At 54.4% G+C, this 27,767-nt stretch overlaps 2 protein-coding genes across 3 annotated transcripts in view; both read left to right on the top strand.

Annotated features, from left to right (window-relative positions):
* The first annotated feature begins 512 nt into the window (after positions 1-512).
* CBX6 (chromobox 6) lies at positions 513-12,326 on the top strand. 2 transcript variants are annotated; one of them, XM_070790423.1, is made up of 5 exons: positions 513-698; positions 1,830-1,873; positions 2,039-2,104; positions 2,248-2,314; positions 6,705-12,326. In XM_070790423.1, exons 1-5 carry the CDS (start codon positions 675-677, stop codon positions 7,701-7,703), a joined length of 1,200 nt encoding a protein of 399 aa, XP_070646524.1. In that variant the 5' UTR covers positions 513-674; the 3' UTR covers positions 7,704-12,326. The 2 variants fall into 2 exon arrangements, with proteins under 2 accessions (XP_070646524.1, XP_019817380.2); XM_019961821.2 differs by lacking the exon at positions 513-698 and adding an exon at positions 1,480-1,650.
* NPTXR (neuronal pentraxin receptor) overlaps positions 11,516-27,767 on the top strand; it is a 40,310-nt gene continuing 24,058 nt past the window's right edge. The window contains exons 1-6 of the mRNA XM_070788792.1: positions 11,516-11,614; positions 12,407-12,495; positions 12,626-12,722; positions 12,959-13,031; positions 14,325-14,410; positions 15,152-15,215. Coding sequence (XP_070644893.1) covers positions 11,516-11,614; positions 12,407-12,495; positions 12,626-12,722; positions 12,959-13,031; positions 14,325-14,410; positions 15,152-15,215 — 508 coding nt within the window. The remainder of the gene's footprint in view (positions 11,615-12,406; positions 12,496-12,625; positions 12,723-12,958; positions 13,032-14,324; positions 14,411-15,151; positions 15,216-27,767) is intronic.

Raw genomic sequence — 27,767 nt, 5'->3', positions numbered from 1 at the left:
GACACGTAAAAATCTTTTCCAACAAATAAATAATGAAAGCAAGAGACAGCCCTGATCGGAACCACATCCCCAGCCCTCTCCACCTCCGTCTGGGTCCCACCACAGACAAACGATTGGGAAATTGTACTCAATGACATCAAAAAAGGTCCATTTTATATCATTAAGGGAGAAAAGTGGATTCCAGCTAGTGTGAACAATGCGATCCCATTCTGTGAAAAGAAAGTATTTAAATACACATCTATACTACATATATATAACGTACAAAGGAGCATAGGTACGTGTGTTTATTAGGCATGGGACAGAGGCTAGAAGAAGATCCGTGAAGAGGTTAACGGTTGGATGGAGATTATAGACAGTTGCTTTTTTTTTTCTTACTTAAAAAATTGCAAAGAACAGGGCTGTTGGTGTTCTTTTAAAAAAAATAAAGTTTAAATAATTCAAAATAAAAGATATGGCGCTGTTTGTGTGGCAGGGCTGCTTTGTGCCCCTTCCAGGACAGCCGAAGTCTCCCTTTCCCTCCCCAAATAGGAAGCTGGGCTGTGGTCTCCCCGTTAGCAATGGCGGAACCATTAGAGGAACTGTAGGCGGCAGAAGGATGACGCGGCCAGGGGGCCTGGGAATCAGAAAACAGACAGACCTGACCGCGAAGGCGGCTTTTGCCGAGTGACCCAAGGATGACCCGCTTCGGGCCCAATCTGGTATGTAGGAAGCCTGTAGTCACCCCGCGGCCTCTTCTCCCTGGACCGCCCCCCCACCCCAACCACCGCCACATCTTGCTCGCTGCGTCTTCACCCGACCTCCCTCCCGGTGAAGGCAGGTGCCCGCCCAAGACCCCGGCCGAAAACAAATCCAAGGGATCACCCCGACCTTCCTCGGCCCCATTCACCGCCTCACCCCACCCTTTCCTGCGGTGGCGTTTTTGTTTTAATTCATCTGAACTGGTTACAAAACCACACTCCCACGAATACATAAATAATGGATAAGGGGGGGGGGGGGGGAGCAGTGTTTTAAAGAAATTCCCGCAGGGCCTGGCAAGGCAACAGCAAATGCATTTCTGCTGTATCATATTTAACTGTTTGCAAACTTCTTCTGGGAGGCTGAGCAGCGGCTGTAGAAATTCCACCCCCCCTTCACCGCCCAGGGCCCAGGAGTGACTGTAAGGGAGGGTTAAGAGGGAGAGGTAGTCAGCGGTCGGGGGCCAGGAAGATGGAGGGGAGAATGAGAAAGTGTTTGTAGGATTGAAGCCGGGGTGTCCACAACCCGGCTTCCCGCAGGCCAAGCATCTCCTTCCCCGGCTTCGGGGCCGCGGCTCCCCGAGCCAGGCTAGGCCCCTTTAAGAGCCAGCGCGCGCCCTGGTCCCGCGTGCGCTCACTTTCCCTAGCAACCGCCCCGGGGGAGGAGGAGGTCCTGGCAACGGCGCACCAGCCCGGAGGGTCACGTGACGGCCCGCAGCTGGAACGCGAGCGCGCGCCCTGCCGCGCGCCCGCCCGCCGAGCCTGAGCGCTGCGGCGCGTGCGCGAGCGGTGCAGCACCGGCCGCGGGAGCAGGGAGTATTATGGGCTGTGGGTGCCGCTGAGCAAGATGGAGCTGTCTGCAGTGGGCGAGCGGGTCTTCGCGGCCGAATCTATCATCAAACGGCGGATCCGAAAGGTGAGCCGCCTCCCAGGGCGGGACGCCTCGCCCCGCAGCCGAGGCCCGAGTCCGTGGGCCAGCTAGGTGAAGCGGTCCCGCTAACCTGGGCTCTCTCGCCCACCCCCGCGCCGTCGCCTCCTCGCGTCCCCGCATCTTCCCCACCCCCACTCTCCTCTTTTTTTCCTTCTCTTTTTCAGGGACGCATCGAGTACCTGGTGAAATGGAAGGGGTGGGCCATCAAGTGAGTGTCACGGGATCCAGGAGCGAGGGGGGAAGGGAGGCAGCGGACATCGGGGCCTTTTTTTTCTTTTTTTTTTTACCTTGGGGGGTGCGCACATTTGGTCCCTCGCATGTGCCTCTGCCTCTCTGGTTTTGTTTTTTATTTTGTGCATGTGTAACTCGGCAGGTACAGCACTTGGGAGCCCGAAGAGAACATCCTGGACTCGCGGCTCATTGCAGCCTTCGAACAGAAGTGAGTTTGGGAAGCTGGCAGGGGCGGTGGGGCCGAGGCTCGGCTGGGGCGCCGCGCGGGGAAGCGGGAGGGCCGGGGAGGGCAGCGCGGAGTGGGGCCCGGGAAGGGGCTGGGTTTTAACCTCGGGTGTTTCTCGGCCGCAGGGAGCGGGAGCGTGAGCTGTATGGGCCCAAGAAGAGGGGACCCAAACCCAAAACTTTCCTCCTGAAGGTAACCTGGCCCAGCCCCAACAGCCCCCTCTCGGGCCCCTAGCCCGGGCGCAACACGGGGCCTGCAGGGGAGGGACAGATCCGCGGCCGCCCTTGCGGGCGGGCCTTTCGAGAGGGGGGCCCCAGCTGGGCAGGGGGTGGTTTTGAGCCCCCGACGAGCCCCTGGCAGGCGGCCCTGGCCAGTTCCAGCTTCTCTGCAATAGGGGCCTGGGAATGGGGACGAGGAGGGAGGATGATCCTTGCTCACAAAACCAGGGTCTGGGGAGGCCAGCAGGAAGAGGGTGGATGAGGCAGGTGGGGGCCTCTGCACGTGAGAGCTCTGCTGTCCCCCAGCCTTGAGCTGGTGGGGCTCTACCTGGAATTCACGTCCAGAGCAGGAGTGAATGTGATCTCCCTCATGGTGCGGAACAGGGAGAGGCTTTTGGGGTGGGGGGCTGCCTCCCTGTCTCTAGCTTGCCTCTCAGGATTTATTCTGCATGCCTTCCCTTCCGACAGGAGGATCGAACTTAAATTTGACCTTAAGTCACTTCACTTTGAGTTTTATCACCCAGACTGGGCCACTGGTTTCCAGTTATCCCCACTTCTGGCTGTGTCTGGAGGTTCTAATGAGGATGGAGGGGGAGAGAGTAAAAGCATGGCACATTGGCCTTGGCAAGGGAGGGAGACCTAGCTCCAGAGGAAGCCATCTTAGAGGTTTTTGGTGTTTATTTATTTATTTTTTTTAAATGAGAACAGAGTCTGGGAAAGGAAAGTCGAGATGACCCAAGGTGGCAGGCAAGGCTGCAGGCAGTCTCCGTGGGCAAGCACTGTCTCCCCCCTGGTGCTAAGGTTTTCTCAAGGCCCCGTCCCACCCTGACAACCTATGACTTTGTGGCAGTTGGCATGAGCAGGGCAGACGGGACTCTGCAGAAAAAAAGGCTGTTCAGAATGGCAGGTCCTCAGAATCTCCGATCTGTCCGAAAGGCTCAAAGCCCAGTTGGTGAACTCTCCAGCCCCCCACTTTCCTCAAAAGGACTGTACATGTGTATAAAGTTTGCCTCGGACTTAAAGCAGAAGTGAAAGAAATAATGGTTTCCAGAATTACATCCTTCTGTGACCCTTGTCTCCAAATTACACACATCTTAGGAGATTCGTGGAGCAATCTTAACCCTTGATGTTTCTTTTCGGGAGGGATGGGGCAGAGCAGCAGGATGCCAGTGGGCTGTGTGACAGCCTCTCACAGTGCAGCTGGAGTGCCCTCTAGCGGGGAAGCGGGTAACGGCCATAAGCATTGATTCAGAATGCTTTTCTTTTTTAAATAGCTGTAGTTCTGGCTGTGGGCCTCATAGTGTTGAGCCCCGACATGGATTATCTCCTTTCGATTGCTCAAAACCCCCCTACGAAGTAGGGAATGGTATCCCTCTTTTGCAGATGAGAAAATCAAGGCCCAAGGAAGGGACGTGATTTTACCTGAGCTCCCATCACCCAGCTTCCTAGCTTTATCATGTCTCCTTTTCTTAACCCTGTTCCTCAGGGAGTATACATCAGGTTAAGGAGAAAAGATGGACACACACAGGAAACTATGAAGGCTGCAGAGCTGGTGGGGCAGGGGACAGAGAGGCAGATGAGAGGACCTTGATTTGGAGACGAGATGAAATAGATACTCAGCATGAGAGAGAGATTTGCAAGGGGTGATGGAGATCAGCTTGGTCTGAACCCAAGAGGCAGTGTCTAATAAACAAATCACACTCAGGTAGCACTCACTTGCTGCAGGGAACTATTCTGAAGAGAACAAGAGCCCATGAGGTAGGTTGCATTATCTGCATTTTATACATAGAAAAACTTGAGACCAGAGAGGTTAAATAACTTGCTTGTGATCATGGAGAGGGAGTGGTAGAGTCCAGGGCTTTATCTTCCACGTTATCTAGATGTAGTACATGCCAAGCCCTGGGAGCTATGCCCATCACCCCGTCAGAGTGCAATAAATGCACTGGCTGTGGTTACCATTTTTAATTCACAGGCAGACCCAGGTCTCACTTTCAAAGAATTCTCATCCTGGGGAGGGGAGAGGAGGAGGAGCATAAACTAACCCCCTTTGAAAAAACATTTAGAAATTACAAAGTAAGAAATTTTTTTGTAGAAAGGTTGGAAGCCATACATTAGAAAAAGGTTACTCTCAAAAGCACTACCCCTTGGATAGACAAGTCTAGCATTTCTCGAGTGATTGCTGTGTGCCAGGCGTTTTGCTAAGCAGGTAACATATACTATCTCATGGTCCCAGGAGTCCCACAAGCAGCCAGGGTTTCATCCTGGATCTGACGTTTGCCTTGCCTACATGCTTCACCAGTCCCCAGGGACCATGCATCGCTGCTGGACTCCGGCAGAATCGTAATTACAGAGGTCCTGGAGCCCCAGCCACGTTCAGAGGGAATAAAGTCTAACCCCCAGGGTATTGGAAAGAGTGGGGAATCCCCTAAGCTCCCTTGGGGATGAAGCTGCAAAAAGCCCTTACTGCCTTGCCAAGGAAGGCTGGCTTTCCCCTGCCTTTGTCTGGGAAGGGGTATGAGGGAACCAGCCCCTGGCTCCACTTGCTCTGAGCTGGAGGAACTGGCAGCCCTGGCACAGGGGGGTTGGGCCCACATATGCTGCCACCTAGTGGCTGGAGGGATTGTTAACTAAGCCACCCCAGGAGACGAGACAGAACTTGGAGGACATGTGCCTCTTCCACGTTCTAAATGACATCCTCACTTATTCAGCATTTAAGTCCACAAATAACTTCCTTCTGGGGCTTGTGGTCAGATACACTCTAGTCTTGTCTACCAGGCTACCTCCGGGGTTCTGATTAAGCGTCCAGCACCGTGGGGATGGGTGGTGGAGAGACCCCTAACCACAGATCACACTCTTGGGGACCCCAGAGACTGACCCGTGGGAATGTGCCCTTCCTCTCAGCCACCCCAGCTCTCTTGGCTGGAGACAGTCACTGCCTAACAATCTCCCCCACCAGGAGCAAGGGTATCTGTACAGAACCCAGACTGGTCACCCATCTCTACCCTCTGTCCAGCCATGGCTTTCCGTTCCCTGGGCCCTCTCTGCCTCCACCATTGGTCTTAGCAGTACCCCTTCAGCAGGCCACCTGGGCCTCCACAGACGCTTGGGGCATAGCTCAGGAAAGTCAAGGGTGTTTTTTGTTTGTTTTCCTACTGATGCTTCATCCTCCAAGACAGGGACCTAATCTGTGCTCCTCTGGAACCTGTACTTCTTGCGTTGAATCACCCTGTACCCTAATTGCCTGTTACCTGTCTTTTCCTTGGATTGCTGCCCCCAGGATGTAGAAGCTGTGTGTGGTCGCAGCGGTAGCCCCAAGCAGCTGGCAGGTGACTCATTAGCACTTTCTTAGTGAGGGAAGGACTGGCCCCTGGAGGATGGCTTACCTAACCTTGTGAGTCTCTTGCCCTGGACCTGGGGTCTCTGAGGGCCCTGCCACACACATCCTGCACCTTCCCTGAGGTAGCAGGTGAGCTGCTGCAGAGTCCTGGGGCTTTACACACTTCACACCTGGGACTGTGTGCAGCTGGGCTTAGGAGCCTGGTGCAGTAAATATCGCTTGTTCCCCACAGACTTCTGCCCAGCCGTCCTGCCCCCAGGCCATCTTGGCACAGACTGTGGCGAGGTCCATCCCACCTCTTAGCCCATCCCCACCAAACCGATGCCAAGGAGGTTTTAGGTGCTGGCTTTGAAATCCGTTGGCACCAGTTTGCTCAGACCCAGGCCTTGAGCCAGACCCTGGGCAGACAGATGAATCAGACCCAGGAGGGGAAGTGCCAGGGGCTGGGAGTGAAGAGGAGGGCTCAAAGGTCTGCCCCCAGAGTTGAGGAGGTGAGACTGAGCTGGAGGTGCAGCTTGTTCAGAGGCAGAGAAAGGGCTCAGGGCATCTACAGATAGGTCCATTGGGCTGGGGTGTGGGGTGGAGCAGGGAGAGATCACCCTCTGCGTTTGGTCACCAAGAATTAGTCCATGGAGGAGTGCCAGGCTGGGCCAGGATCTTCCCAGGGCAGAAGTGGTCCGGGGCTTCTTTGCATGCAACATCCTGGCAGTTCCACTTCTGTGTGTCAGCAAGGACAGCCAGTGACTAGTTTGTCCCTGTGGCCCACAGCCGAGCTGGGAAAGTCAAGCCTTGCAAGTTGGGCCTGGATGAGGGTCTGCCTTGCTCCCCAGCCTTCTGCACTTTGCATCACCTGTCTGAACCTGTTTCTTTTTATCACTCAGGCAGGGGTAGGAGCACAGGCTGATTTTCTTAAGTGCCCTCAGGATGGTTTCTTGACCCCAGTACTCGTGGGTGGCCGAGGCAGGGGATGTCCAGAGGTCAGCGGGCAGCCCAAGCCCTCAGCCACCTGCCGCCCTCTGTCTCACAGGCGCGGGCCCAGGCGGAGGCCCTCCGCATCAGCGACGTGCATTTCTCCGTCAAGCCGAGCGCCAGCGCCTCCTCGCCCAAGCTGCATTCCAGCGCTGCGGTGCACCGGCTCAAGAAGGACATCCGCCGCTGCCATCGCATGTCCCGCCGCCCCCTGCCCCGCCCAGACCCCCAGGGGGGCAGCCCCGGCCTTCGCCCGCCCATCTCCCCTTTCTCCGAGACGGTGCGCATCATCAATCGCAAGGTCAAGCCGCGGGAGCCCAAGCGGAACCGCATTATCCTGAACCTGAAGGTGATCGACAAGGGCCCAGGCGCAGGCGGCGCCGGGCAGGGGGCTGGGGCTCTTGCCCGCCCCAAAGTCCCGTCCCGGAACCGCGTCATCGGCAAGAGCAAGAAGTTCAGCGAGAGCATCCTGCGCACGCAGGTCCGCCACATGAAGTTCGGCACGTTCGCGCTGTACAACAAGCCCCCGCCCGGCCCTCTGCAGCCCCCGCCTGCCGGCAAGACCGACATCACCGCCTCCCCCGGCCAGGGGCTGCTCCTGGCGCCCCCCAGTGCCCCCTACGACGCGCGCAGCTCCAGCTCCTCCGACTGCCCCTCGCCCGTCCCGCACTCCTCCGAGCCGGAGGACGCGCCCCCCAAGCTACTCCCGGAGACCACGAGCCCGTCGGCCCCCGACTGGCGGGAGCCCGAGGTGCTTGACCTGTCCCTCCCGCCTGAGGCGGCGGCCACCAACAAGCGGGCGCCTCCCGAGGTCCCTGCAGCTGCCAGCCAGGCCCTTCCCACCGTCCCTGAGCCGGCCGGCGCCGCCTCCGAGCCCGAGGCGGGGGACTGGCGCCCTGAGATGTCACCCTGCTCCAACGTGGTCGTCACCGACGTCACCAGCAACCTACTCACGGTCACTATCAAGGAATTCTGCAACCCAGAGGATTTCGAGAAGGTGGCTGCTGGAGTAGCAGGCGCCGCAGCGGGGGGTGGCAGCAGCGGGGCGAGCAAGTAAGGGGGGCTCCACCAAGGAGGGGGGGCTGGGGGGCGCCCTCCTGCCCAAAGTCATACTCTTGCTCCCGCCCCCCACACTCCCCGCCCTCAGACAACCCCGCCTGTGCTTTGCTTGTTTCAAAAGGCTCGGTGTTGACCCCGGGATGGGGCTGGGTAGTTGGAGACCCCCTGAAGCCCAGTGGGAGGGGCAGGCCTGAAACGGGGTGGGGCTGGGGTGGGGGCGAGGGCACCGGGAAGTCCTCCCTCTTACCTCTTGGCACCTTCCTTGCCCACCCACGCACGGTGGGGCCTGCCGGGTGGCTCCTGGGGAGTTTCAGAACCTGGGGTTCAGCTGCCCTCCCCACATCCCGCCCTGTGTCTCCCCAGCTTGCTTCCAGCTCTCGCGCACAGCATCTGATTTCTCGGTGCTAACCCCCGGCAGCTGCGGGGATCCTTAGGGGACCCCCATCCCAGCATGGGCACCGTCCCTTTCCTTCCTCCAGATAACCCGGGAAGGAGGGGCAGGGATGGGGAAGCCAGGACAGAGGTGGAGATGAAGGCGGCCGTGGCCCCTCTCTTCCCCTTCTCCCCTCCCGTGCGAGGGCGGCAGGAGCTGGGCCCACGTTTGGACCACCCAGGCGGGCCCCCGTGGGCCCCGCCCACCCGTCTCTTTCCTAATTTCTGTCTTGAAGGTGGGAGGGGCTGGCACGAACCTCGCCTGCCATGGCCTCCGGGCGTCTAAAGGTCCCTCAGTTTCAACCAAAGGTGCTACAAGAACCTGCAGCGCGGACTTCCGGCTGCGCATGCGCCTGCCGCCCCAGGCGCGTCCGCGTGTATCCGTGTCTGCGTGGGGCCCCGGACCTTCCCTGGCCATCAGCCGGGCCTGGGACCTGATCCAGGTCCGAGGAGTTTGCTGCGGAGGCCTAGCTTCCCGGCGCGCGTGTGCAGGGGCGGGGCGCCCGACCCCTGCCTTTCTCCTTTGGGGTGGTCGGACCTAGCATGATGGGGACTGAGGCCGAGGGGAGACAGGCCCCCGTCCCAAGCTGCTGCTTCCTCTTGGCTGTTTGCGGGGAGTTGGAAGCCTGGACACCGTTCTTAGGGTCTCCGGCTTCTCCCCTCCCTGCCCCCTCTCTCTTGCTTGTGATCGCCCAGGCTCTGTCACAGCCCAGCCTTCTCCAAGCAGCAGGAGGCCTCCACTGCTCTAGGCAGCTTCGTTTGCTGCTGCAGCCTGGAAACGAGTTGTCCACGCCAGTGGCAGAGACCAAAACCCCGGTTTTAGGCCGGGTGTTGGGAGGACAGACTGGCCAAAGCGGGGGATAGACGAGGGGGCCCGGTGTCCTTCAGGATAGCGGGCATGTGCAGGACCCGGGGTCTGGGGCACAGGGAATGCAACCCCGCTGGCCAGCCCTGGGGCACTGCCTGGGCGGTTTGCAACGAGTCGGAGTCCTTACTGGTGGCTCGAGGTGGCTTCCTGGTGTGTCAGCTTAGAACCAGTGATGTTAGAAGGAGGACGCAGAAAGGGAATTCCGGCTGGTTAACAAACGCCTTGGCCCTAAGCATGGGGAGGACTCTGTCTTCCGACTCTCCCTGCCAGATTGTGGCAGGGTCCTCTGACCCTCCCCGAAACATTGATAGAACGAGGGTGGTCACAGGGTTTGGGTGTCTGGAGCTCCTGACCCCTCCCCATCCTGCCCTTCTGTTGGCTCCGTGGCCGTCCAAGTGCCAATTGGCTTCGCCCCAAATAAGGGCTGGTATTTCTCCTCTGTCCTTAGAGGGGATTCCCCCCCCCCCCACACACACACACACACCGACCCCCACCCCAGGTGCGTGTCCACCTGGGTGCCAGTTACAGGTGTTTCCAGAGACCATAGAAATGTGTTTTCCTGAGAGTCCTTGTCATTCGTGACCTTTTTTGTAAAGAAGTTGTGTTTTCAGAGGTGATTTTATGACAGGAAAGTGAAAGAATTAGTTTTGCAAAAAACAAAAAAAAGAAAAAAAAAGGGGGGGAAGAAATAGAAAAAAATATTGTGGGATTCCTATGGGGTTGGGGAGGGTGGGGAGAAAGATATTTAAAGAAAAACTAGTAACGCAGCGATTGCACAGCTGAGGCGGCAATGTTAGGAACGTGGACAGAGGCCTAGGCCCAGTTGGGAGGGCACCCCCACCCCAGCGACAGCCCCTCTCCTTGGCCCTAGACAAGTTAAGCCCTCCCTCCTGTGCTCTGCCCAGGTTCCACTCTTGTCCCAGCTCAGACGGAAGGATGACCCCTGTTCCCAAAGGAACTTGCCAGAAGCTTCAGGGGCCAGGCAGGTAGAGCTGAGATTGGGGGAGGTAGGGGTCAGCAGGGGTTCCACTGTTGCCGGGACCCAGCGTTGGTGACTCTCCAGGAAGGCTGGTGAGTGGGTACAGTTGGGTTCCTTGCCCCCCTGGGAGAGCCTTCGGTGGTGATCATGGTGGGTTGGGGGTAACCCTAGGGAGAGGGTGTGTCCGCCCCGTCTCTTTCCACAGGCAAGTCGCTGCCCTGGACCCCCAGCTGTGCAGCCATGCCCCAGCAGAGGCACGCATGCGCATGGCTGTCTCCCAGGCGGGCAGCTCCCCTGGGGGCCCAAGTGGGCACCAGGTCAAGAGCAAGCGGAGCCCTCCTTACCTCTCTCCCAGGGTGGCTCTGAGCCGGGCCCAGTAGCTCCCACCACACTTGCACAGACCAGCCTCCCATGGGCCCTCCCTCCCCTGCTGCTGCTTTTCCGTTTGCCTAATTACCAAGCAGAAGTTGCAGTTTGGTTGGCTTTATTTTTTGTATGTGAAAGACCCCTCAAGACCCGGTCTTCTTCCTTGTTCAATATTGGTTGGGGTCATCTCCCCTTAATGCCACCCTCTCCTCGCCCCCATGACATAGGAAACAGATGAGGTCTGGTGTCTGGTTTGAGGGGGGAACTTGGAACCCATCCCTGTCTCATTCCCCTCCCAGATACTCAGTTTGCCCATCTGTGAAATGGGTGTATTGGGCAGCATGGCCTTTTCCTAAAGCATGGCCTTTTCACCTGTTGGTGTCCAGGCAGCTGCTGAGGATTAGGTGGTGGTGGAGGTTGCTGGCACTGGGGCCTCTACTCCCACAGCTGCTTTTCATTCTCACCCTGCAAGGGGGTCAGGATCAAAATGGGCTCCAGCAGAGCCCAGTGAGGCAGGCAGAGTGGGAAGGGTCACCCCACTTCCAAGGCCAGGAAACTGGGCCTCTGAGAGGCAAAGCTGCTTCATTGGAATGAAGAGCCCAGCTGCTCTGGCCTTTCGGGGACAACCTTTGAAAGGTGGAGTCCAGGGCCCTGGAGCTACCACAAAGCCAGGGGCTTTCCCTGAGCCAGGCAGTCTTGGGTGAGAGGTCAGCCCAAAGGAGGAAGCTGTTGGCTCGGGGAACTGGGCCACCACCAGCCTTTCTAGCCTCCGGGTGGACCCAAGTGGACACACTGCCTTTTGTGTCTTTAGGGGTTTTGTTGGTGGTTGTTAGTTTTGTGTTTTGGGGGGTTTTTTTCGTTTCTGTTTTTTTTTTTTTTTTTTTTGCACTTGGCCCATGCCGGACAGTGGGACCCGCCTGGTCAGTTCCACTTTCAGGCTCCCATGCACTAGCCCAAGGCAGCCTCTTGGGGGCTTGTATGGTTTAAGGAATCACTTTTGAAAAAAAAAAAAAAGGAAAGTGTTTAAAGGGTTTTTTCTTTTTTTTTTTCTGTCTGCATCTCCTCTCAGATTGAGAAAGCCCAGAATTAGGGGCTACCACTCCAGGAGAGAGGGAGGGTGTCCCCATCCTGGCCCTGTCTTACTGATAGTTGCCAAGACACCAAGATGGGGACAGGCTGGGTGGAGACCGAGGTACCCATCTCCCAGGCCTGTGGGGTCACCCCATCCCGCCTTGAAGGAGTCAGCACCCCACTCCAGCAGTGGGTGAGTGCCTGTTGTATGCAGAGCTTCAGTTAGGCAAAGAGGGGCTGGTGGTCTAATTGAGGGACCCCTTGCAAGAGGCCACAGTACAAGGAACCAAGGGTTCTGGGGCCTCCCCTTGCTATTGGGTGGAGTAGAGATGGAGACTTCTTGTTGGTTTTAATTTAAAAACGCAAAAGCCTAAAGAAATGTATCTTATAATTTTTTTTTAATTTTTGAAAAGCTCATTTAATGAATTGTGCACGAATGAATTCTATATATATAAAATATACATATATAGCTCTATATTTGGGGAGGGGTGCTATCTCTTTTTTCTCTCATTTTAAAAATGAAGTGTTGTTGCCTTTGTCTGTGGTTCAACCATCCAGCTCCCAGCTGGCTAAACTTTGCCTCCAGTGGTTCAAGACAGGAAACTAGTGGGGGGAGCGGGAGGCCGGAGACGCGGGGCGGGGCTGCCACCCCAGCACGGGCTGGGCCTCCGGGCCACCTGCTCCTCTGCCAGAGGTCACGGGTGGAGAAACGCCTCGTGTGGGCTGTGGGTTTCGGTTCTGTTGTTCGGGCATTGGTTGTTTCTGGGCCGGGGGAGGGGGGTCTGTGCTACTCTCGTCTTGGATGTTTTGTTCTGCTGCTCTTCAATATCGTATCAATGCCAGGAAGGGGGCGCGGAAAGCCTCTTTGGCCCCCCCCCAAATAAATTGTCACATTCCGAAGCTAAGCTCTAGCCCCTGGTCTGTCTCGTTTCTTCTGGCTGGGACTGTGATCTAGAAAGCTCAGGCCGTGCCTCCCCCATTGCAGCGAGGAGAGGGGGTCCTGGCCCTCAGCAGTGGTGGGCCAGTGCTCCAGCCCATTTCCAAGCTCTCCCTCTCCTACCCCGCCTCCACCTTGTAAGTAAGCTAAACTTGAAGGGAGTGCCCCCTACACAGGTAAAGCGACGTGTGTGCCACATCTTGGAACCTGGAGACTACCTGGTCGGCGGGCACGTGGCGGGGTGGTGAGGGTCCCACCATTGCCCAGTCCCCAGGTCCTCACAGCACCTTCAGAGAGGGCATCCCCCGGGGGCTGGATCCCTAGCCAGCGGGTCACCACAGAGCCTGGGAGGGAGCAGGCTAGGGTAGGGGGCACGAGCTAGACCCTTGCCAGCGGTGGTGGTGGTTCAGTCAAGTTGTACCCGAGTCTGTGACCCCATGGACTGCAGCACGCCAGGCTTCCCTGTCCTTCACCATCTCCCAGAGCTTGCCCAGACTCGTGTAATTCCTTTGCCAGTAACAACCAGTGTTAACAAGAAGCTGCTTCAGTTCAGAGAAACCTGTTTGCTGGGTGTTTGTGCGCCTTCTCTAATGAGAATAGTGGACTGAGGAGCGTGTCGGACGCCGCGAAAGCATCAACCCCCTGCAGACGCCGGAGCCCTCACGGGTCTGCTGTGAGCAGCACCTCTGTCCATCTGTAGCCACTCATTTGTCAGGCCTGAAACAGGTGTTGCCTTCCAGCCCTCCCCTTCCCCACCGCCCCCACCCCCTTGTTGTGTAAGCCCCAAGGCTGGCCTCTCCAAGGTGTCCCCACCCTGCGTCCCCACCCCACCTGTCCTGACCCCAGCTCCTCTGACAAAACCTCCATGATCTGCTGTGCCCTCCCGGCACCTCACCTCAGGGGGCTGGCAGCCCTGCTGAGAGTCTTCAGGAAGCCCACTGCCCTCGGGATCATGTCCCAAGTGTCCCCCACCCCCCCGGCCACACACACACACACACACACACTGTACCCAGGGAGAGTGCCCTGCCTGAGCCCCCATCCCTGTTCTGGCCTGAGGTCTTGGCCCTCCCGTCCCTCAAGGCGGGCGAGGTCTTCATCCCCAGCCTCACCCCCTAGGATCCATGCCTGACACCTTTTCTACTAAGTGTCACCAAGCTCGGGCCTCCTCCCTTGTTAGCACCGTCAGCGAGGCTTGAGAGTGGCGGAGCGGTCGACGTGGGGCCCCAGTGCCACTCGTCCAGCTGGCCGAGGTCCAACAGGAGTGTGTTTCTGTCTGAGAATGGTCTAGAAACAGAAGTTGGGCAGGGGGGTGGGGAGGTGGGGGCGGGGGGAGATGGGACCCCGGGTCGAGTCCGGGCTCCGAGACCCGCTCCCACTTTGTCATCTCGCCCAGTTCAGGGTTCCATCCTCCAAAAACCCCCATTTGGTACTTAAACAGCAATAACCTGAGTAGTCAGCACACCGGCTGCCTGTCAGGCCTCTGTGAGCTCTCTGCCTTCCCCTCTCACGCCCTGCCCACCCTCCCCAGTGCCCAGGGTGATGAGCCAGTGTCACAGAGGAGGGCCAAGGATAGAAGAAATTCCTTGAAAAAAAAAAAAAGAAATTCCTTGGCCCCCTCAGTGGCACAGCAGAGGGGGGCTTCCCCACCCCCACCCTTTTCTCTCTGGGGTTGAGACCATGTGGGCTGCCCTTGTGAGGGGCAAGCATCTCGTTGCAAGCATCATGTTCAGGGCTTAGCATCTCGATTGCCCCTTGTCACAAGTCCTGGGGGCCTTGTCTCAGCAGCCCAGTCCACCTATTAGCTGCGGATAAATGAGTGTGACCTCGGCAGCTTCTTAAGGAGGATGGGAGGGTTTGTGCCAAAGCTTGGGCAAGACCACACAGCTGGGCTCAGGGAGCCCAGCGTGCCCCGCTTGAGGTGAATCAGCACCCTGGCATCCTGCCGAGCTGGTGCCTCGTCCACCAGGCGAGCGGCCCCCTCCCCTCACCCCACCCTATTCCTGGGCGTCACCGGGAGTGAAGGTCAGCCGTGGGGTGCAGCTTAGGAGCCAGGTAAGGCGGAGGGGTTGAGATGCAGTGAGAATGACAACTTTGCAGATTTATTGTCATCCCATAGAAGCTGAAAGTGTGCTGCTATTTCTGTCCTTGTTACGCTGTACCTGAGGTGAAGGGGGTCAGAGTGGCAGCATCTAAATGCCGAGCACCCCCGAGGCTGGAGCCCAAGCCTGTCTGCACCCTCTTTGTTCAGGCTGCTATCCTCTGAGGGCTCACGCTTCAAAAGGTCTCTGCTGGGAGAGGCCAAGCAGGGACAGCTCGCCCATAGGGCGGAACCCAGAAGGGAGCAGAAGTGAGCGGGGGTCCTGGCCTCTGGGCATTCATGCGCTCTGAGCCTTTGAGAGTCAGAGGAGGGACAGAGGCCAGGACTTGAAATCACTGCGTGAGCTCTAATGAGGCCTGGACGTGGCCCAGGCAGTGGGAGGGGGGTGACAGGAAGTGGGCACAGAGATTTGGAATATTGAGGATTTGGTGATTGGGTTTGAGTGTGGACTGCCCTGGTGGCTCAGACAGTAAAGGTCTGCCTACTATGTGGGAGACCCGGGTTCGACCCCTGGATTGGGAAGATCCCCTGGAGAAGGAAATGGCAACCCACTCCAGTGCTCTTGTCTGGAAAATTCCATGGACGGAGGAGCCTGGTAGGCAACAGTCCATGCGGTCACAAAGAGTTGGACACGACTTCACTTTCAAGTGCTGTGAGAGGGACCCTCTGAAATACCTCCTGGGTATCTGGTGCAGGTAAAGGAGTGGGTGTTGTCATCACGGGCTGGGGGGCCGGCGAAGGAGTCAGCCTGGGAGGGAGGTGAGTGTAGTTTGGGACACCTTGGATGGATATCAGGCAGAGGAGCCAGGAGGAATTTTCATGCAGAGGTTTGAGACATGGAGTGAGTTCCTTCTCAGGCTTTCCCCGTAGCTCCAGCAGGTTAAAAATCTGCCTGCAATGCAGATGTGGGTTCAATTTGTGATGCAGGTTGGGAAAGCTCTCCTGGAGGAGGAAATGACAATTCACTCCAGTATTCTTGCCTGGGAATTCTCTTGGACAGAAGAGCAGTGGACTATAGTCCATAATGTCAAAAAGAGCTGGACACAACTTAGGGACTGAGCACGCACACCTACCTCCCAGGTGCTGCTGGAGAAATCGGTCCCTTTGCTGAAGAGCCTTTGCCCCCAGGTGGCCCTCAGCTCTGAGATGACTGATCACCAGACATTCTGGAAGGACCACTGGGGACTTAGGTGCTTAGCTGCTGAAGCCATTGGGATATACAGCCCCTGCCTGCCACCCCTACCCTCCCAACTTTATGCCTTTCATCTGAGTGAGGTTATAAAGTAGGTGGCTGGGGGATGATGAACCCCATCAGATAGGCGAGGAGGTGGAGCAAAGGACTTCCCAGGGTCACTCAGAAGCAGAAGAATGGAAGCTGGATCTTGGGTATGATGGATGGAACCTTTAAGAGCCAACTGCTGCACAGTACTGGAGACACCAAAGAAACTAGAACATTCTTTTAAATACCCAACTGAGCTTCCAAGAGAGTAAAGAAATCCCCAGGGACTAAAAACAAACAAAGAGGAAGCCAAAATCGGGGTGACGAGCGGTTGCCAATCCTTCGGGGGGGTCTGTGGTGACTTGGGGACAAGGGTGGAGAGGTTGTTGACCTTTGCTGATCTTGGTAACTGAGGAGCTTGGATTTTACATCTATGTTGGGATGGGAGACAAGGCCTTGGGTCCCTGCCGAGAGAGTTTTGGAACTAAGACACCTGAGTAAAGCTGGATCCATATCCTCAGTGAAAGAGCAAACGGAAAAGAAATAATCCTTTTGCAAAAAAGCAGAAGAAGTTGTCAAAGAAGTTGGCTCATTTTGGGCTCTGTTGGAAAAATAAAAATCGAGTCTCTCTCGAGAAATTCTAACTCTAGGCGTTCCCTCACACAAAATTTGAGGTTTGAATTTGCATTGCCCACACGGTCCCAGAACTCCTAAGTCTGGAAATTAATATAAAAAGCAAACACGGGGTGGTTTACACCCACAGAGCAGGTGGCAACAGCAAAGGCAAGCCTCTCTGGAGAGACATTCCCACAGCAAAGGCCACGTGGGCTACTCACAGATAAAGCCTTGCTAACACGAGCTCTCAATTCCAAATTACAAATCATACAAAGAGGCAAGCCACAAACCGCAGAACAACAAACAGCACATATAGAATCCTGCATCTGATGTGTTATTTTCAAGCACACACCGAAGGTTTCCAAAAAAGATCGTGAATACAGGATGTAGTAGGACATGAAGCCAGTCCCAATAAATTTCAAGAAATTGGTGTCACAGATCACGTTTAATTTAAAAATCAATAGCAAAAACTTAACTGTTAATTAAAGACAAAACCTCATGTATTTAGACAGAAGCCCAGATCTCTCATTCCTGTGCATTTTTGTCCCTTCCCAAACTTCTGAAGTCTCTTTGGAACAGTGAGATTCCAGGATGGATGTGAAAGTGTTGGTCAGATGGCAGGCACACGGGAGGGTCACAGCCAGTCTGAGTTGAAGCTGGATATGGGAACAGGTCCCCCTCTGATCTCTAGACAGGATGTGATCATTAGAGCCAAAGACCAAAGTCCTCTCTGTCTTTTCCAAAAAATGGGCTCAGCGGGTGACAAAGACACGAGCCTGCATTTAAAAGACAGCCATCAGCCTTTATGAGCCAGAGGGTCTGGGAAACATTCTTGCAGAGCCAGGGTGGGCTGCTAGGAATGGGATAGAGCAGGTGGTGGGGGTTCTTGGTGCTGTCTCATAAAGACGAGCCCCGCTGCCAACAAGCCCCATGCTCTTTTGGGATGGATTTGGAGGTCCCAGGGGTTCTCTGTGAAGGCTTGGATACTCCCATCTGTGAGCAACAAAATAGGACACACTTTGGAAGAGGCACACGTGGCCTCTGTCCCCGACGGGGACTCATTACAGTGATCATCATCTCACTGGCTCCCCGGGCCATCCGTGCGAGTGCTCACAGCTCAGTTTCCACGCAGTGGTGTCCTAATGGAGGCTTGCTGTTCTCACCATCCCTGGCTCCCTCCCGTGCTCATCTGCCTGCCTGCCTTTGACAACTCAGGCACTGTAAAGAGACCCTTGTCCAGGTTCAGGTGGCCAGGTCACTCCCTTCTCAAGGTCTCCATGCTCCTCAGCAGTAAAAGAGGCCAGGACTCCTTGCTTGGCACGGTTCCTTGGGAGGACTGAATGGAGTGAGTGTGAAAAGCATTTGCTCAAGCACCACATGGGTAAGAAGGGACACAGATCTTCCTGACCTGTCTGGCCAGGATTGACCACTCCTCTGACTTCCCATCCTGGCGTTCCAGCCTCCCGCTTGCCAATTCTTGATGCCTTCCTCCCATGGAACAGCTTGTCAGTGGTGGAAGAACAGTGGAGGAGTCTGAGCTCTGCCAGCTGTGTGATCTCAGGCTGGTCACTCATGCTCTCTGAGCCCCTGTAACCTCTTCTGTAAAGTGGAGGGGAGCGCTTCCTCTCATTATCTTTTCCAACTCAGAATGACTCTAAGGGTAACTAACGAGTACAGAGTGGACCTTTTGAGGACTGACTCATTAAATCCTCAGCTTCCAGAGAGCACAGTGAGAACAACACACAGATGAGGGAGGAACTGAGGACTCAGAAAGGCAAAGTAACTTGCTCAAAAATTCCTACGTGGTAGAGCTGGGGTGTGAACCCATGCAGTCATACTTACCCACCAGGCCAGCATCCTCCCTGTGTAGCCTGGTGAGGGCTCAGTCACTGGGGCTGGACTGCCTGTCTGAGTGGGACCCTGGGCACATTGCTATCTCTTCTGTGCCTCTATCTCCCCATCTATAAAATGGGGGGTGAGAGTAATCCTCCCTTCCTCCTGGGACTGCAGGGAACTCTGCTGAGGACTCCAGGGGCCAGGCTCTGAGCTGCACACTCGGGTTTCAGTCCAGTCTGAACCCTCCCACAGTGCAGCCAAGGCAGCTGGAGAGAGAGGTTGAGTCACTTGCTCCAAATGGTACAAACTTGCGAAGCTGGACTTCAATCCCAAAGCCCCAGCTTCAAAGTCTGTGCTATTAACTACCCTGCTCTACCTCCTATGAGGCCCTCAGACTCCAGGTTCAAAACCAAATTCCAGACTGCAAATTGGCAGCCCCCCCACGGTCTGCCTGACTCACCACCCTCCTTGATGGGGGCCTGAACCCTGCATCTCTTCTTTGACTCATCCCTTCCCAGCTAGTCCTCAGCATCGTGACTAATTGACCCCTGAATGGAAAAAACCATTCTGATCCCTCCCTTCCTCCTCAACTCTGCTGCCCTGCTCAGTCCAGACTCCAAAGGTGAGGATGATGGATACCAAGAACGCCCATTCTAGAGTGTAGACTTGCAACGGAGCTGGACAAAAATGCTCTTGGTCCCTCAGCTCGCCCAGGCTATGGGGCTACCAAGCCACGTGGAGGTGGGGTTTAGAGACAGCTGGGAAAGGGAGTTGTCTTTAGAGACAGTTGACATCACTCACCAACTTAAGCCAGGTGAGGGGGCTTCAGAGAGTGGGAGAGCACAGTGGCAGGTGTCCACCGGGTTTTGGGAGGTGGGTGACTGGGGAAAGGTGAGAGGCTGGCTGAGTCCCCTGTTTCTGCGAGGCAGGAAGAGACTGAACTGCTTTGGGGATGGTCTTTACCCCCAGCACTTGGGGGCCAGGATGCAAGCATATCTCCTGGGGTCCATGCCTGGAACTTTGCAGAAGGTGGCTGGTTTGAGGTCACTGGATTAGGATCTAACCCCAAGAGGATTGGGGGTGGGGAGAAACAAGGAAGGGATACATGATCTTAGCAGAAGACTTCATGTTGGGTGGGTGGACCTCGATGATAGGCGCTGAAGAGGGGTTGTGCAAGCCAAGGAATGCTGTGCCCAGGTGGGAACTGCAGGTGGGACATTCCTAGTGATGGAGGGACCCATGAAGAACCCACAAAAGTGCCCCTAATGGAAAAAGCACCAGCTTTCAGGTGATCATCTGACCCACCTGAAAACACTGATCTCCTGAGAACATCTGAACCAGACAAGCCAGACTTACCTTGTTACCTCTCTCTCCTCCCTGCCCCAATCTCCCACCCTGGAGAAACCAGAGGCAACTAGTAGGGGAAAGGGCAAGGGGAGAGCAGACCAAATTGGGGTCTTAGAGCAGAATCCCACCGTGCCTCCTTCCGCATTATATAGGTCTTTGAGTTTAAGGCAGACTTGAGCTGGGGGAGAGGAGAAGCTTTGGCTAGAGCCTAGAGCTTTGCCATTAGACCCAACTGTTTCAACATCTAAAAGTAGGATAAAGCCCCGAAGCGACTGAACAAGCTATGAAATATGCCCAAGACCTCATCCAGAGGTAGGGAAGTTTGGGTCAACAGAACAGGTTAACAGGGCAGCCACTGAGAGTAAAATTCTTTCTGCTGCTTCCCTCGAAGCACAGCTCATTCTGTGTGTCCCGTCACTGCCTCAGCCTCCTGCTGCTGCTGCTGCTGCTGCTAAGTCGCTTCAGTCGTGTCCGACTCTGTGGGACCCCACAGATGGCAGCCCACCAGGCTCCGCCGTCCCTGGGATTCTCCAGGCAAGAACACTGGAGTGGGTTGCCATTTCCCTCTCCAATGCATGAAAGTGAAAGTGAAGTCGCTCAGTAAGTGTCTGACTCTTCGTGACCCCATGGACTACAGCCTACCAGGCTCCTCCGTCCATGGGATTTTTCCAGGCAAGAGTACTGGAGTGGGTTGCCATTGCCTTCTCCCCTCAGCCTCCTAACAGGCCCTTTTACTTTCTTCTCCTGTTCCTACCCTGGGCTTCCCAGATGGCTCAGCGGTAGAGAATATGCCTGCCAATGCAGGAGATGTGGGTTCAATCCCTGGATTGGAAAGATCCCCTGGAGAAGGAAATGGCCACCCACTCCAGTATTCTTGCCTGGGAAATTCCATGGACAGAGGTGCCTGGCGGACTACAGTCCATGGGGTGGCAAAAGAGTCAGACATAACTTCCCGTCTAAACAATACGATACAATACAATCGTACCATACCCTGACCCCATCCCAGTCTACCAGGGCTTCCCTGCTCAGCCAGGGAGACAGTCCATCCTAGTGATCATGAGGTTGGATGTCTGAGTTAGGACCCTAGCTCCTTGACTTGCAGCTGTGTGATCTGAAATAAGTTGCCTAATCTCTCTGTGCTCAGTATCACTGCTGCAACAGGGGGATCGTGATAGCCACACGCCTGTTCCACCGAGGCCTTGTGAGGCTCTTAATGATTACTTACAAAGGCCTTAGGAACATTGTAAGAAGGATCCCAGTGTTAGAGATCAACACTGTTCTCAAATGCTTCCTCCTTGCTGTGCAATCTTGGCAAAGTCCCTTTTCTCCCTGTTTCTCAGTTTCTGAAAAATAAACCGTGTGTGGGTACAATTTTTTTGTGGCTGCAGCTAGTGCTGGTGGCTGACAAACTTCAGTGAGGAGAGAGATCCAAGCCTGGACCCACCCCACGATGGGCCGAGAAGAGAGCTAGCAGGCTCTGCAGGCAGGAGCAGGGGAGGGTCGAGCAGGCAGGACTGCCCACTCTACCCTGGTCTCATGCCTTCTGCCTTCTTCTAGCCTCTGAGAGAGTCTCCCCAACCTGCCCCCTCTTCCCATAGGGATCACCTTGGGTACCCTGGGCTAGATCAGGAAACAGATGGCATTTGAGGGGTAGCTGCCAGGTACCCTTGGCTCCTCGCTGGATACAAGTGAAGAGCCATCCAGGTGAGGTCCCAGGTACACACCCCCTTGGTCTTGAGCCCCATCACACACCTCTGTCTGGCCCTGCAGTGTCCACCTGCCCCTCCTTCAGCAGCCGGCCTTTTGTCTTTCACCATCTCTGTAGGCAGCACAGGACTGCTCCTACCCATTTTACAGACTAAGGAAAGAATGTTCCCTAAAACTCAGCTTTCCTGCCTCCATGTGCTATAGCTACAGAGTCAGGGACCATCAGAAAAGTGCCCTTTGGGGACTGCGCTGGCAGTCCAGTGGTTAAGATTCCACACTTCCAATGCAGGGGGCGAGGGTTTGATCCCTGGTCGGGGAAACTAAGATCCCACCCACATGCCATGCGGTGCCGCCAAAAAAAAAGGAAAATAGCCTTTTCTAGAGGAGCTGGAGTCACAGCCACCAGCCCTGAGGTTCCATTGTGCTTGGATGGAAATACACCCTGAACACAGGCAGGGAGCCAGTGACCCAGATACGAAGCAGACGTGGTACCAGACCTCAAGAAGTTCTTGAGCTGGGGAATGCAAGTTACAGGCGAATGCAGTGAAAACTGGTGCTGGGGCCGCTGGTGAGGGCAGGAGGGGCGCTGCGGATCTAGGTGGGCTCCTGGGCTCTGCCTGGGAACTGCCTGGAGAAGAGGGTAGAAGGGGATGGGACTAAGCCAAGGGCGGAAGGAAGCTCCCAGGACATACTGCTTCCTCACTGGGTGGGGCTGATTGGCCCAGTGGAACAGGCGACATGGTTCAACTCCCAGATGGACACCCACTGACTAGGGGACCCTGGGGAAATGAACGAATCCCTCTGATTTCAACTTTCTTATTGTTAAATGGGGACGGTTACAGTATGGAGCTCCTAGGTTGCCACCGGTCAGGGTTAGGCAGAGTAAAAAGTTCAGGGGAGGAGGAACCGGGGGCTTTTGGGATGCTGATGAAACAGTGAGAGCCCCGGCCCTTACGTCTTCAGAGAGAGGACACAGCCTTATTAGGCAGCCACTCCTTCTGGTCCTTCTTGGCTGGACCTGGACTCAAGCTTACACGCTCCAGCCAACTCCCAGGCCCCCCACAAGGAGGACACCCGTTTCCTCCTTGATTCTCAGCTCCTCCCAAGCTGAGAACAGATGTCCTCGCTTCCTGCTTGAGCCTGAGAGGTGAGTTGGCTCCTTTTCCCGCTTCCAAGGAAGTAAACACCCTGGATGGAAATCTCTGGGCTTCCCCAGAGAGGAAAGCTCCCTCTTCCCTGGCTGCTGCCCCTCCTCTCTGGTCTGGCTCCTCATCCCAACATCTGATGCTCAGACCTAAGCTTTTCGGGCCCTACCTGAGCCCTGCTTCCCCCTACAAGGCCCCAGATTGGGGTGTGTTGATGGAACACATACACGAACCTCAGTCTGAAGGATTCCCCAACGCTGCTCAGAAAGAGGGTGAGAGGGGAACGAAGAAAGGACAGAGCAACTATGGAGGAAGGCAGTGTAGGCTCCTGGGGAGTCAAGGAAAAGAAGTAGAAAGGGAAATTAACATTTACTGAGCATCTAATATACACTAGGAATAAATAAGGAAGAGGGTAGCATGTATTGGAGGGGCTTCCCAGGTGGCTCAGTGGTAAAGAATCCACCTGCCAAGGCAGGAGATGTGGGTTCGATCTTTGATTTGGGGAGATCCCCTGGAGAAGGAAATGGCAACCTACTCCAGTATTCTTGCCTGGGAAATCCCGTGGACAGAGGAGCCTGGTAGGCTACAATCCATGGAGTTGCAAAGAGTCAGACACGACTGAGCATGCATGCAGCAGGTATCAGGCATCTACTGAGTGCCAGGCATACTGAGTGCCCTGGAAATACAAAGCAGCATGGTAAGAACTGATCCCTACCTCCGAGTTTGTGGGAGGTTTCACATGCAACATTTCATCTGGTCTTCTCATTCTCATTATAATCCTATGAGGTAGGTACCACAGCCCCATTTTATAGATGAGGAGACCGAGGCAGCTCTGGTCCAGGGACAGCCCATCCATGGGTGGAGACCAGCCCCTTGGGATGGGGATGTCTGGAATGGATGCAGGCAGCTCTCTTTGACCCCAGTCCCCACCTCTCCACCCTCTGGGGAAAGGAAGTTCTTTGGTTCACGAGCACAGCCCCGGTGACGTTGTCTCCAGTCACTGGGAGTTTGAGTATCCACAGGGGCTGGCCCTGGAGACCCAGAGATGAGGACGACACAGCTGGTTCCTGCCTTCGAGGAGTTCACAGTCTTCTGATAAACAGGTAAAGGGGGAGAGGCTGTAGAGGAGGGAAACCCGGGGGCTGAGGAAGGCAGGAAGAAAGAGAGTCGTGTGTTATTCAGTGTCCATTAGGTACCAGCACTGAGGGAGTGTAGTTTAGGGACAGTTCGGTTGACCAGCCAGCCGGATCTGCCCAGGACTGAGAGGTTTCCTGGGACACAGGACCTGCCATGCTGAAACTGGGTGAATCAGGTCACCTTCAGCCCTGATTTCAAAGTCTGGTTCTGCCACAGGCCTGTAACAGAAACTAGTTGCCTGACTAGCGCCCACTCCCCTGTTCTTTTAGAAATGACTTTCTTATAGTCTGAAGTTCTCCCTGCACAATCCTGCCTCCTCCCTCCCCGCCTGCAGATATGTTGTGCATGGACTTTACTAGGCTGGGGGAGGAAAGAATATTCTCCAGCCCTTCCTCGCCGCCGTTTGCTCAGCAAGAGGTACTAACAGAAGGCAGAGGGAATTTAGACTGGGTGGCAGAGATAGGAGGCCGTGAATTCCTCTTGGGGCCCTGAGACCAGCTGTGATGGGGACTGTGGTTCATCATACCAACCCCTACTTCTCAACGTACCCTCAGGAAGAGGGGCCCAGGGGACCTCAGAGGGGCTGCTCCTGGGTTGTGTATGGAGAAGTGAATGTTCATGGAGCAAGGGGTGGGATGTGGCAGCCTTGGGGGGCGCCTGTAGGTGCAGCTTTTGCTGGTTGGGTGGTTAGAGCAGTTTTCAGTTCGCAGTATACTGAGCAGAAGGTATAGAGGTTTCCCATATCCCCTCCCACCCCTACATATGCAGAGCCTCCCCCATTATCCACATCCTACACCAGAGTGGGACATTTTGTATGACTGATGAGCTGATTTTTATGACTGATTCTACATCATTACACCCAGTGTCCATAGTCTACATTAGGGTTCCCTCTTGGTGGTGTACATTCTGTGGGTTTTGATAAATGATACCATCACAGTATCATAGAGAGTAGTTTCACTGCCCTAAAAATCCTCTGTGCTCCTCCTATTCATCCTCCCCTCCCCCGTAACCCCTGGCAAGCCCTGATCTTTTCACCATCTCCATAGTTTTGCCTCTTCATATGCTGGAGTCATACAGTATGCCGCCTTGTCAGACTGACTTCTTTCACTTAGTAATATGCATTTAGGGTACCTCCTTGTTTTCTCATGATTTGACAGCTCCTGTCTTTTTATTGCTGAATAATATTCCATCGTCTGGATATATCTGTTTAGTTATTCATTCACTTACCGAAGGGCATCTTGGGTGCTTCCAAGTCTTGGCAATCATAAACAGAGCTGCTGTAAACGTCCCCATGCAGGTTTCTGTGTGGACATCACCCTAGCTTTTGAGCCAAAGCCACCCTCTTCTGGGGAAGTACTCAATTAATGACTGGGCATGAAAAAGTTATTGGGGAATGGGCATTTCTGCCAAATGCCAAACTTCCCTGATGGGCACTGTTGGCCACAGAGTGCATGCGTGCTCAGTCATGTCCGACTCTGCGACCCCATGGACTGTAGCCTGCCAGGGTCCTCTGTCCATGGGATTCTCCAGGCAAGAATGCGGGAGTGAGTTGCCATTTCATCCTCCAGGGGATCTTCCCAACCCAGGGATGGAACCATTGTCTCCTTCACTGGCAGGTGGATTCTTTTACCGTTGAGCCACTGGGGAAGCCCATTGGATCCAGAATACCCTGTTAAGATGGCCAAGGGTTTGTCAGATCTGCATGGAGGTCTGAGGTTCAACCTGCCCAATTCTTCTTTCTCCTCTTTATCTTTCACAGGACTTAATCTCCTATCAACCACTTGCATATCTAATGCTATCTTAGTGTCTGCTTCCCGAAGGACCCAACTAAGAGACTCTACCTCTAAAATCAATCCATGATCCATCCAATTTTCTCCATTATCATGACCTCCAAACCACTCGGTCCTCTCACCTAGATGGTTGCATGGCCCCTACCTGGTCTCCATGTTTCCTCTCCTATCCCTTAATGACCCAGCCCCCATACAACTGCCATTGATCTTTTACAAACACAAACCACATGATGTTACTTCCTTGCTTAAAGCTGACCAATGGAGCTTAACATCAAACCCATTCCCTCCCCTTGGCCTGTAAAGGCCCAAATGACCTTGCCCTGCCTTCCCCTCCAGTTTCCTCTCTCTCCAAGTGTTCACTCTGCTCCAGCCCCACTGGCCTTCTTTCTGTTCCTGGAATCTATCAAACTCATTTCTGCCTCAGGGCCTTTGCACTAGCTGTTCCCTCTGTCTGGAACACTCAGTCCTTCCCCAAGTTTCTCCATGGCTGGTTTCTCAGGTCATTCAACTCTCAGCTAAATGCAGGCCTTTTCTGATAACCTTATAAGCAATCCCCATCTCCCAACACCCCTCCCACACTCCCCACACACCTCCTGTAACTTTCTATCATGTTACTTTAAAAATTTCCTTATAGTTCTCAGTACTATTGCTTATTTAATTATTCAGTTATTTACTGCTTGCCTCCCCACTAGAATATAAAACTGTAATTTTGTCCTGTTTCCAGCTCTCCCTGGTGCCTGGCACTATGCCTGGACCAAGTTCAGTTCAGTTCAGTCTTTCAGGAGTGTTCAACTCTTTGCGACCCCATGGACTGCAGCACACCAGGCTTCCCTGTTCATCACCAACTCCCAGAGCTTGCTTAAATTCATGTCCATTGAGTCGGTGATGCCATCCAACTATCTTATCCTCTGTTGTCCCCTTCTCCTCCTGTCTTCAATCTTTCCCAGTACCAAGGTCTTTTCAAATGAGTCAGTTCTTTGTATCAGGTGGCCAAAGTACTGGAATTTCGACTTCAGCATCAGTCCTTCCAATAAAGATTCAGGACTGATTTCCTTTAACATTGACTGGTTGGATCTCCTTGCAGACCAAGGTACTCTCAAGAGTCTTCTCCAACACCACAGTTCAAAAGCATCATAAGGGTGGTGTCATATCTGAGGTTATTGATATTTCTCCCAGCAATCTCAATTCCAGCTTGAGCTTCATCAAGCCTGCATTTTGCATGATGTACTCTGCATATAAGTTAAAAAAGCAAGGTGACAGTATACAGCCTTGACGTACTCCTTCCCCAGTATGGAACTCCTTCCCTATATTCCCCAATATGTCCAGTTCTAACTGTTGCTTCTTGACCTGAATACAGATTTCTCAGGAGGCAGGTAAGGTGGCCTGGTATTTTCATCTTTTGAAGAATTTTCCAGTTTGTTGTGATCCACACAGTCAAAGGCTTTGGAGTAGTCAATAAAGCAGAAGTAGATGTTTTCCTGGAACTCCCTCTTCTTTTTTAGATGATCCAGCAGATGTTGGCAATTTGATCTCTGGTTCTTCTGCCCTTTCTAAATCCAGCTTGAACATCTGGAAGTTCTCAGTTCATGAACTGTTGGAGCCTCACTTGGAGAATTTTGAGCATTACTTTGCTAGTGTGTGGGATGAGTGTAATTGTGTGATAGTTTGAACATTCTTTGGCATTGCCTTTCCTTGGGATTGGAATGAAAACTGACCTTTTCCAGTCCTGTGGCCACTGCTGAGTTTTCCAAATTTGCTGGCATATTGAGTGCAGTACTTTAACGGCATCCAAAGTCAGGCTCAAAACATATATTTTGAATGAATGACTATATTTGTTCATTTAGGGCAGAATTCCCTTTCCCTAAGGATGGAATGAAAGTGAAGGAATTTAAAAAAAAAGGAAAGTGAAGGAATAAAGAACCTCAGAGATGTGAGCTTCAGAAGGAAAATGTGAAGACTGTTGTAGTCTTATGAAAGTTCCCCTGTGAATCCTATTCTGGCCATCTCTTGAGGAATTCTGTGCTGGGATCAGGAGGGCCTCTCGCCAGAGCTCCAGAGAGATGGGTTTCAAGTCCTCTCTGTCCTAACTTCTCCCCTCTGCCTCCAGCAGCAGCCAGTGCTATCTGTGGGGGGATCTAGTACTGCAAACATTCACCCAGAGGCTGCCCGGGGTGTGGCCTCCTGCTGGATGCTGAGGATAGAGATGAATCAAGGAAGAAGGCGGGGTGGCATTCCAGGCAGGGGACAGCATGAGCAAAGGGAGAGACGGGAGACAGTCTGGTGTGTGGGGAAAGTTAGGCACAGTTTAATGCTGCTCCAAGAGTGAAGATGGGAAATGAGGCTGGGAGGGTGAGCCCTGCCAAGTCTTGTAAACCAAGAAAAGCTAACATCATAAGGCCCAACATTTATTAAAGCTTTCCATGTGCTAGTACTCTTCTCCCATTTTACAGATTGTGGAACTAAGGCACAGAAAGGGTGGTGTCAGGCGCTGTCAAAGACCTGCTACTTTACCCTC

This window comes from Bos indicus, chromosome 5 (genome assembly GCF_029378745.1).
Source record: "Bos indicus isolate NIAB-ARS_2022 breed Sahiwal x Tharparkar chromosome 5, NIAB-ARS_B.indTharparkar_mat_pri_1.0, whole genome shotgun sequence".
NCBI classification, from domain to species: Eukaryota; Metazoa; Chordata; class Mammalia; order Artiodactyla; family Bovidae; genus Bos; species Bos indicus.
This window is presented reverse-complemented; position numbering and strand designations above follow the sequence as displayed.